General features: G+C 38.5%; 1 protein-coding gene across 1 annotated transcript in view; it reads left to right on the top strand.

Annotated features, from left to right (window-relative positions):
• EML6 (EMAP like 6) overlaps positions 1-11256 on the top strand; it is a 122538-nt gene that overhangs the window by 106491 nt on the left and 4791 nt on the right. The window contains exons 32-41 of the mRNA XM_032215432.1: positions 674-847; positions 2018-2226; positions 2597-2754; positions 3562-3676; positions 4364-4552; positions 6269-6441; positions 7903-8065; positions 9058-9161; positions 9589-9742; positions 9927-10027. Of these exons, the coding sequence (XP_032071323.1) occupies positions 674-847; positions 2018-2226; positions 2597-2754; positions 3562-3676; positions 4364-4552; positions 6269-6441; positions 7903-8065; positions 9058-9161; positions 9589-9742; positions 9927-10027 (1540 nt within the window). The remainder of the gene's footprint in view (positions 1-673; positions 848-2017; positions 2227-2596; positions 2755-3561; positions 3677-4363; positions 4553-6268; positions 6442-7902; positions 8066-9057; positions 9162-9588; positions 9743-9926; positions 10028-11256) is intronic.

The following is an 11256-nucleotide window of genomic DNA, read 5'->3' on the forward strand; positions in this document are numbered from 1 at the left end:
TTCAAAACGCAAGTGGAGTTTCTCTGTTTTCCCTTGAAGATGTTTCACTTCTCATCCGAGAAGCTTCTTCAGTTGTCACTGAATGGTGGGGAATGGAAGGATTTATATTTCTTGCAGTCATCTGGTCATTAGCAGTCTTTCTGAGAGTCATTGAGGCCGCTTAGAGTTTTATTTGTGCCCTCAGGGTCACTTAAATAGGTGTGGAACCTTCTTGGAACTACTGAAAGGACAGATACGACACCACCTATCTCCTGTTTATAACATAGTCCTTTCAGCAGTTCCAAAAAGGTTCCACACCCATTTGCACTATTCAGGTGACCTTGAGGACACAGATAATCTTCCAAGTAGCCTCAGTGACTCTCAGAGAGAGTGGTATGCAACAACTATAAATACTTCAAGTCTGCACCATTCGGTCAGACCTAAAGAAGCTTCATGAATGAGAATCAAAATGTCTTCAAGAAAAAAACAGAGAAAGTCCAGGTGACTTTTGAAAAGCACCTTTGGGATATGGAACAATAAAGAAACCTACTTGGAAGAATCATCACCTGTCTGTCTTGGTTTGGGGGCCTGACAGTACTGCATAATTGCTTTATTTTAAGAAGATGTACTTTCATTGGAAGAATTATAAACTTAAATAATGTTTTCTTAATTCCCCCTGATTAAAAATGATCAGGTACTACACCGTGTATTCACATATGGGATGCAATGACTAAGCAGACTCTATCTATGCTGCGCTGCTTCCATTCTAAAGGAGTGAACTATGTTAACTTCAGCGCAACTGGCAAACTTCTGGTGTCTCTAGGAGTTGATCCAGAGCATACAATCACAGTATGGAGATGGCACGAAGGTATGTTTTCAATCCTCATTCTTATTAATTTTATATCCAAAATACACATTAAATACATGGTAGCATAATTGTTTGATTTTCATTTGAAAAAAACATTTTATTTCTGTTTTTGTACTTTTCCCTCTGTCTTATTACTGCCTAATGTCAATTAAGATTTGAGTGCATTGCATTGATATATATCTAGCTAGCTATATATTTACTTTATTGATAGTATTTTGGATCATCAAATCTGTGAGGAGGATGTAGTAACAGCAATGAAAATGCAACCATGTCCCACAGAATATTTAAAAATATTAATGTAACATAAAAGATTGAATACAAAAGAATAAAATCACTATGCACATTTTCTGAAATATCACAAAGGGATAAGAATATAAAAGCTGTGCTGGGTCATAAAAAAGGCCCTTGATCCCACAATCCCATGTGTATTTTTTCCCATTTAGTTGCCAAGGAAATTTATTTATCCATGCACCTTTCAGAATAACAATCTTTTTGAAACTTTTTATAAAATCTAAAGTATTGTAAAGAAAAATACTATAGTATATGCATTACATCAGTGGTGGGATTCAAATTTTTTTACAACTGGTTCTATGGGTGTGGCTTAGTGGGCTTGGGTTGGCTTGGTGGGTGGGACAGGAGAAGGATACTGAAAAATCCTCATTTCCTCCCAATCAGCTGGGACTCAGGAGGCAGAGAATAGATAGGGGCAGGGCCAGGTCAGAGGTGGGATTTACCGGTTCTCCGAACTACTCAAAATTTCCACTACTGGTTCTCCAGAACTGGTCAGACCCTGCTGAATACCACCTCTGTACTACATTTGATTTAACTAAAAGGCAAAAAAAAGTATTAAATTTCTAGAATCTTCTTCATCTGCCAATGTGTTTGGTAATGACAGTGGTATTTTTTAGCACTTGTCACCTGCCTTCCTTTATAAGAGGAATGGAAAGCCTTTCCCACTTAAGTTCCAGCAGTTGGTTTTGAAAAGATGACTCTTCTGAAGCTGGAATGAATGTAGAACCACCATAACTGGGATGGCAAGTACCTATTGGCAGGGCCTTTTTTAAAGTAGTATTTCCCCCAATAGCCATGTGCGCCCTAGGATCCCAAGAATGATGGCAGATTGCAGATTACATTTGTAAAATATTAAAACGTCTTTTCTGATTTCTACAGGTGCTAAAATTGCAAGCAGAGGAGGTCACCTAGAGAGAATCTTTGTTGTAGAGTTTCGTCCAGATTCTGATACCCAGTTTGTTTCTGTTGGAGTAAAACACATGAAGTTCTGGACTCTTGCTGGAAGTGCTTTGCTCTATAAAAAGGGAGTGATAGGTTCGTTGGATGATGCGAAAATGCAAACCATGCTTTCGGTGGCATTTGGAGCAGTAAGTAGTCTTCATGCTCTTCTTTCTTGTTTTGTGCGATTTGTGGATGGAAAAATTAAATCAATATGTTTACTTGGGAGTAAATGTAAGTGACCATAAAGAGAGATGATACAACATTTTCTTTATAGAATAATGCTAACAAAACCAGTATCATGGGGGGGGGGGGACATTCATCCTAGATACAGTACAAAGTCTTTATTGCTAAAATAGGTCTGATACAAAAGCTTGGATAGCAATCATGTTAGTTCTGCAGAGCCATCTCTATTTTACCAAACTGGTTGCTAAAGCAAAGAATTCATATTATGTCAAAAGGTAGCAAAACTCAATATTTTATAGCATCTACAAAGCAGATTGTTGTGGTTTCTTTCAGAATAATCTCACTTTCACTGGTGCCATCAATGGAGATGTTTATGTGTGGAAAGATCACTTTCTAATTCGACTTGTGGCAAAAGCTCACACTGGCCCCGTCTTTACGATGTATACCACTCTTCGCGATGGGCTCATAGTTACTGGCGGGAAAGAGAGACCGTAAGGAATCACAACTCTTTTCTATGTGCAGTCACTTATATAGCCAAGTATCCTTCAGAAGGAAGTCCAAATAAGAATAAGGAGCGTGAGGGTTTATGGCTGACTGGGGAAAGAAAAACTATTTGTATCCTTCACTTCCTGAGCAGTGCAAATATGGGCTGCAAAAAACAGTAGTTGGGCTGAGAAAAACAAACAAAGAATATGTTTGGGAGTTCTATATTGGATTCTAATTAAGATCCAGCTATCTAAAAGCCAAAGCTTCTGTAGCCAAAATGACAACCTCACATGATGCAGGTTCAACAACTTAGATAAGCAAAAGTAAAATACCTGACTGACCATTTAGGGGGGGAAATGAGATAGGAAGATTAGAAAGAAGTGATTGGGACAAAACATAGATATATTTATGTATATATTAAAGATATAGAGATTAGTAGGATATATGAAGATAACTCATCTTTTTTCACACTGGAACTGTTTTGAATGTCCTCCAAAATACAAGTGAGAGCTTCCTTTCATAAATAGCTATGCTTAATTTTTTATATTAAAAAATGCTGGCATCCATCTATTTGAAACTATCATTTCTAAGGGCTGTATGCTGTATACACTATCTATTTACAGTCAGGCATTTCCACCATAGATCATTTGTATCTGCTACCTCCATCTGAAAACCTAGAGTAAATTTCTTATTTATCACTTAGTACCAGAGATCTAGATGTAAGGGAAACCGTATGGCCAACCGTAGGTATTACAGGATCATAAGGATTTGAGGAGAATGGAATATTTCTTACGTATTTCTTCTATTTTCAGAACGAAAGAAGGAGGGGCTGTAAAACTATGGGATCAAGAGATGAAGCGCTGCAGAGCCTTTCAACTTGAGACGGGACAGATTGTGGAATGTGTGCGCTCAGTGTGTCGAGGAAAGGTACCTGAAACACACAAAATATATTGCCTGTTCCTTTCCTTACCAGAGTCTTAATATGTTAATATTGAGGGTTAAATGAACCTAAATAGACTGTCACTTAAAGAGAGGAGGCTGAATAGCTACAGTGGATAGAGACAAGCAGAAATGCAGGAAAGAGACTTACAAATGCCAATTTCATTACACCTTATTATAGTTAATATTCTCCCATTCAGTAATATTAAAATTTGGCAGCAATTTTTAAAGACTTTTAACCCTCTGGCCATTATGTTATGCATCTTTATTATTATACTGTACGTTTCTTTATAAGAGTATGCAATGTAATTCCCTTTCCCTCAAGAACGCTGGAAAAGATTTTTGAGGAAAAGAGTTCACATCATTTTGGGGATAAACTGATACACCACCATTAGAATTATATAGGATAAATTTACCTAATGTTATATGGTCATAGAAGGAGGGGTATGATTTTTAATATTTGTAAGAAAAAAATTATGAATCAAACATTTGTAAATTGTGGCAGAAAATCCAGTTCACAGTAATTTCTATTCCAAACTGCTGTCCTTGTACTCTTTTGCTTCTTTCTTCCTATTCTCCCCATTTTTAATTGAACAACATAAATATTGAACAAAGATTCAAAGAGTCCTCTGTGTGTTGTTTTTCTAATCCCAGATACCTTTGAATTGTCTATAGGGTAAAATTTTAGTGGGGACCAAAGATGGAGAAATCCTTGAAGTTGGAGAAAAAAATGGTGCTTCTAATCTTCTAATTGATAGCCACATGGAAGGAGAAATTTGGGGCCTGGCAACTCATCCATCCAAAGATATATTCATATCAGCTAGTAATGATGGGACTGCAAGGATCTGGGACCTTTGTGATAAAGTAAGAAGTGCTTGATCCAAAATACAGAATAAGCTTTCAATCTGTCAGAATTCTTGGCTGCTGCTACACTTAGCACACTCCCAGAAGAATTTTATGTATGCATACTCAGAATATGTTCACTATAATTATGTTTAGGATTTCAACTTCAGTGTCCATGATACTTCATAGATTTTTCTGTTTATGGTGAAATTTATGAAGTGTATAAATCCAAAATAGTTCCTCTATTATTGCAGCTAATAATGATTAGTTACATAATATATGTAAAAATATTTCAAGCAGATTATAAATTATGTATTAAAAATGTAATTGAACATTATTAACATTAATGAAATGCTAATTAAAATTTATTCTTCTATCAACCATGCTTTCAATATTGAGAAAATTGAATGTGCTGTTTATGAAAATTTGTTATTTCCAATTTTACCTTAGAGGGGAAAGACTTTACATGTTATTCAATGAATAAGTTCTAGATAACTTACAAAATCTAAAATTCAATTTAAAATTTAAAATACTGCAACAATGGAAAAGTACTACTATAAAACACTCCATAAACCATTGTGAGCACCTTAAACAGTAAGCAACAACTGTGTGAATCTGGGAGCAAAATGGCTTGCCTACATAGCTGCGTTCTGGGTCAACTGCATTTTCAATGACTCAAACATCTTGAGTCATCAGTGCATTTTCCACATCTCTGAACTCCAGACTGAACTTATCACGAAAGCTAATAAATGTTTCAGAACTATATGAACCCACTAAACAGAATTGGGCATGAGTATATAGAGCTATGAGCTTCTCTGTGTCTCTGAGCTAAATGTAGAACTGAAATTCCTTGTATTTAACTTCTTTCTCTCCCTCTCTTTGTGTGTGAGAAAGAGAATGCTATGAGAGGTTTTTGTTGTGGCCACTGCCCCCTTCAGCAACTGAATCAGATGAGGAGGAGGCATGGGAGTCAGAGCCAGCATCAAGGCAATCTGAGAGCTCCGAGGGGGAAGAGGGAATAGAGCTGTCAGAGATAGGGACAGAGACAGAGCCTAGGCCATCCATCAGCCCTCAGGTGGAGAGTCAACAGCTCTCAGGTCTGGAGGTGGCTGATGAGGAACAGGAGGAACCGTTGGGTCCAGTGCCTGACATGCAGATGCACAGAAGGCAGAGAAGAGGGAAATCTATGGGCCGGTCCTTGGGATGGAAGAGCCACTGCTGCTAGTGAAGCCTCACCCTAGCTCTGGGGATAAAAGGCAATGGGGGGAGATGAATAGCTGTAGGCAGATAACTATTCATCGCCCTGCCAGTCTGCCATTGATAGCCTGCACTTCTGACTCCTGTCTGGAAACAATCAGAATTCTTCTTGGAATCTGCAGCGCTCTCTGAGTGTGTGTGTTGTATGTGTGTGTGTGTGTGTGCTACTGGAAGAAAGAGTGCACCTTCTACAACTTCCTTTGCAAGTGTGGGAAGAGAGAGAGAGAGAGACTCCTGGTGCGTTGGGCCATTTCAGGGGGAAAGGAAGTGAGTGTCACTTTCCAAAGGACTTAAGAGACTTCGTAACCTGCTGTGAGAGAGCAGTTGCTGGCGCTCCGAATAAAGAGAATGTTTCATTAAAACTACAAAGGACTTGTCATGTTTGCGATCCGGGTCAGAATAGTTTTAATTCTAAAATGAAAGAATACAAATCATAAATAATGTGAGTCCCTATAACCTAATATCATTTCTGTTCTTCAGAAACTTCTGAATAAAGTTAATTTGGGCCATGCTGCAAGATGTGCTGCCTACAGTCCAGATGGCGAGATGGTTGCTATTGGCATGAAGAATGGAGAGTTTATTATTTTGCTTGTCAACAGTCTTAAAGTTTGGGGCAAAAAAAGAGATAGAAAATCTGCTATCCAGGACATCAGGTACTTTAGCATGCAAAGCAAAGAACGCCCGAAAGAGAAAAAGCAGAAGTGCGCCTATTTATTCCATTACTGCTGATGTTTTTGGCTTTGTGCCATTTGATAGTGGCTTTCAGCTTGATGGCTGAAGTGACTGCACTGAGATTACATCAGCAAGAATGATAACTCACACAGGGAATAAGATCTTACTTCTCCTCCTCTAGAATACTAAGGAGTGAGCCAAACCCATCCAATATGAGCCCAGAGACAGATTGCTTGAGATGCACAGACTTACGAATCTGTCTATAAATGGAGAGAGGGAGGGAAATCTGAGGGCAATGTAAAAGATGAAAAAATCCATATCCTATCCTTTGCAATGCCAAATCTTGGAACTTCAAAGAAATATGGGGAAAAGTACAAAGCTATGTAGTATCAGAGGAGTAGGCAGGAAATAACTGTTTAAAAAAAAATCCTCTTACTTCAGTAGCAGAATTTCAAAATAAGCATACTTTGGTTGAATAAATAAAAGTTCTATATAGATAAAGAGTATTACAATTATATTTGGATGCTTTCCATATATTTTGCCTATGGATAAAAAAAAAACATTCTACTCAGTATCACTTATATAGCCCCTGGGTGGTGCCCAGTTTTTGGTTATTTCTTTTTAACAAAGACTGTAATGGGCTTATAGTTGGGAAGACAAGATTAGATTCTGCAATCTATGAAACTGCAGGACTGAGAATTGAATTGCCATGATTTAGCGGTGCAATCTTGGGGAGCTCCAAGAAGATGCAAAAAATTGTGCTGAAAGTCCAGCTAATTCTCACGCATCATGACCTACTAACCAGAATGGGGCAGGTAGGGTGTAACATTTTCTTTCTAGGCACACACTCTTTGACTTGTCTATTTCTAAAGCTTCAGAACCATGCATAATATGCATTACATGAGATGCTTTTAGAACAAACATACAGTTATGGCTCATTTCATGTAATGGTTAACAACTACCAGGTCACTCGAAGGAGTATTTTCTTGTCTGTACCTAGATAGAACTTAAGATAACTGAATGAGGTCCTCCTCCAGCTTCTTCACCACATGAGATAATGTGGACCACTGCACACTGAAGAACATTTTCTATGCTGGTGCCTCATTTATGGAATGGCTTCTCCTTGAGGCTTATACCCATTAGCACCATCATTTTGATACCAAGTGAAACGCTTTCTATTTTCCCAGAATTTTTAATTGGCTTTTAATTGTATTTTAATCCTTAAGTTTTGAATGACCACTGTGCTACTGACTAATTTATAGACTAATTTATATGGTGCTTTTAATTTGTGTTTTATATGTTTTTATTGTTCCTAGGTTGTATTTGAATTAATTGTAAACTGATCAAGGAGCTTTGGCTATTGGGCAGTTTATTTTTATTTTTTTTTAATATCATTATCATCTCAGAAACCTCTAGAAATTTCTTTTTGTTTTCGTTTCTAGAATCAGCCCTGATAATCGGTTTTTGGCAGTGGGTTCACAGGAACATACTGTAGACTTCTATGATCTCACACAAGGCACAACCTTGAATCGAATCGGCTATTGCAAAGACATCCCAAGTTTTGTCATTCAAATGGATTTTTCAGCAGATGGCAAATACATTCAGGTGAAGTTTTTCCTTTCAGTTAACAAACAGCCTTCCTGATTCAAACAAGAATTCATGCCTCATGTCAAGAAGACTAGGAGGTGTACATCTTAAATTTCATAGACCTTTCCTATTCCTTTTGTTTATGATACTGATATTCCAGAATAGTAAGTATCGGGAAGGAAGAACTAACACAGACAGAAATGAACTTAAAATTTAGGTATAAAGAGCCACAGCTATTAGGTTTTGATCGACTTTTAAATTGACCAGAACGACAGATTTTTAAAATGTCAAATGAGACAAATGTACAGGCTCTGATTTGCTGGAAGTATGAGAAGTAGTTTCATAAATCAGCCATTCACATTCCAAAGTTTGTCAGGGTATTTATGAACAGTCTTACTGTTCAGTTAAACATTTCAACATTTTATATAATAAAATATAGTGCAAGGAGAACCCAAAATTGTCATTACTCCTGGGATGATTTTCGAAGAACTACCGTATTTTCACCCATATAACCCGCGGGTTATATGCGTTTTTACATGCACAGGGACCACCTGCGGGTTATATGCGTGGGCGGGGTATACGGAAAATATTTTACACGATTGGAGGCTTGCGCAGGCTTCTTTCTCCGTTTCTTCCCCCACCCCGATCTCAGCTGTTTCCTTCTCCTCCGTTCCTTTCCTCTTCCCCAGCTTGCGCAGGCTTCTTTCTCCGTTTCTTCCCCCACCCCGATCTCAGCTGTTTCCTTCTCCTCCGTTCCTTTCCTCTTCCCCAGCTTGCGCAGGCTTCTTTCTCCGTTTCTTCCCCCCCCATCTCAGCTGTTTCCCTTCTCTCTTACTCGTCGCGGGTTATATGCGTGGGCGGGGTATACGGAAAATATTTTGCACGATCCCGAAAACCCGCGGGTTATTCGCGTGGGCGGGTTATTTGTGTGGGCGGGTTATATGGGTGAAAATACGGTATATACTTTACCATTGTCCATATAATCATTTTTGATTCATTTCCTTCCTTAGGTATCAACTGGTGCCTACAAACGTCAAGTCCATGAGGTGCCACTAGGAAAGCAAGTGACAGATACAGCATTTATTGGAAAGATCACATGGGCTACCTGGACAAGGTGATGTAGCACAAAATGCAAAGCAACATCATCATCAGATCAGAATTGGGAGAGGCAACTTAGGCCGTTGAGTCTGATCTTCTGCTTCAGGTTGGAATCCAAAGGAATCCATTCCTGACAGATGGTTGTCTATCTTCTACTAGAGCAAGCACATCTCTTAAAGGGGAAACTGCTACCTCTTCAGAGATGAAAAATAGTCAGAAGTCCATGACAAGAATGCAGGTTAATGAGCAAGATAGTGAGAGACTAATCCACTTAGAATAACGGCCCTTAGAAAATGCCTGTCCCCTCTTTTGAATTTTGACATTCTACTTCATTCTTTCAACAGCACCCAAAGTATGTTATAATTTTTTATATATCCTATACTCCCGAAGACATTTTACTGTTATGTCCTCGCTAATTAGTTGATTTTTCTCTCTTGGAGCAGTATCCTTGGGGATGAAGTCATTGGTATTTGGCCCCGAAACGCAGATAAGGCAGATGTCAACTGTGCCTGTGTGACCCATGCTGGCTTGAACATTGTCTCTGGAGATGACTTTGGGCTAGTCAAACTCTTTGATTTTCCATGTACTGAAAAATTTGTAAGTGAGCTTGTTTTGCCTTTTTGATATATGTTTGTCAGTGTGCTTTACCTTAATAAACGTTTGGTTGATGGGTAGCTGAGATCAGCCTGTATCTCCTGGTGGCAAGGAAATGTGGCTGGCTATTTGTGAGTGTTCACTGAACATTGTGTTCAGCGCCAGAAATTGTTTCTTTTCTTAACAGGCCAAACATAAGCGTTACTTTGGTCATTCTGCACATGTCACCAACATACGCTTTTCTCATGATGACAAGCATGTTATCAGCACAGGAGGAGATGACTGCAGGTAAGGTTTTGCATTGTGAGGGCTGTTATGATGCTGAGTTCAGTACAGGTAGTCCTTGACTTACAACAGTTCATTTAGTGACTGTTCAAAGTTGCAGCGGCACTGAAAAAAGTTACTTATGACCATTTTTCAGTTATAACCTTTGTAGCATCCCCATGATCATGTGCTTGACAATAGGTTCATGCTTATGACCATTGCTGTGTCCCAAGATCATGTGATCACCTTTTGCAACTTTCTGACAAAGTCAATGGGGAAGCCAGATTCACTTAACAACCAGGTTACTAACCTATCACCTGCAGTGATTCACTTAACAACTATGGCCAGGAAGGTCATAAAATAAGGCAAAACTCACTTAATAAATGTCTCACTTAACAGAAATTTTGGACTCAATTTTTATCGTAAGTCGAGGACTACCTGAATTTTTTGAGGAAAAAGGACAAAACCAAAATGTAGCCAAATATAAATATGGTTAAAAGGTAATGGTTCCCCCCGCACATGCATGCTAGTCATTTCCGGCTTTAGGGCGCAGTGCTCATCTCAGTTTCTAAGTTTAAGAGCCAGCACTGTCCAAAAACGTCTCCATGGTCATGTGGCCGGCATGACTAAATGCCAAAGGCACATGGAGCGCTGTTACCTTCCCACCAAAATGGTCACTATTTTTTTACTTGCATTTTTTACATGCCTTCAAACAGCTAGGTTGGCAGAAGCTGGGACATGTAACGGGAGCTAACTCTGTTATATGGCATTAGGCATTTGAACCACTGAACTGGCGATCTTCTGATCAACAAGTTCAGCATCTTAGCCACTAAGCCACTGCATCCCTTAAATACGATTAGAAGTGATTAAAAAAAAGATGTGCAGATTTTTCTGATCTTTTGCTGTGAAAAGTCTGCATCTTTTTTCTCTAAACAAGTTTACCATAGTAAAACCTTTCTGGGTAATGGGTTGCAGAGAATATGGGTTATCAACTGCTTCTGCGCTGGATTGCAAGTAAGGCATTATCACCCGTATATTATTGTTTTCATCATGGTTTTGTTACCAAATAAAAAGTGAGATTCACTCATCTTTTTGAATCACTGGTACAACTGCGTTTTTTTTTATAATTTTGAGATGACTAGTTTGACAACGTAATGGCTGCTATGATAGGAGCATGGTTAGCTATAGTAGAGTTGAAGCTATTCACCTTTTGGAACACCACCTCATAGCTTCTGTGAGAAAAAAGAACAAAT

This window comes from Thamnophis elegans, chromosome 4 (genome assembly GCF_009769535.1).
Source record: "Thamnophis elegans isolate rThaEle1 chromosome 4, rThaEle1.pri, whole genome shotgun sequence".
Classification (NCBI taxonomy): domain Eukaryota; kingdom Metazoa; phylum Chordata; class Lepidosauria; order Squamata; family Colubridae; genus Thamnophis; species Thamnophis elegans.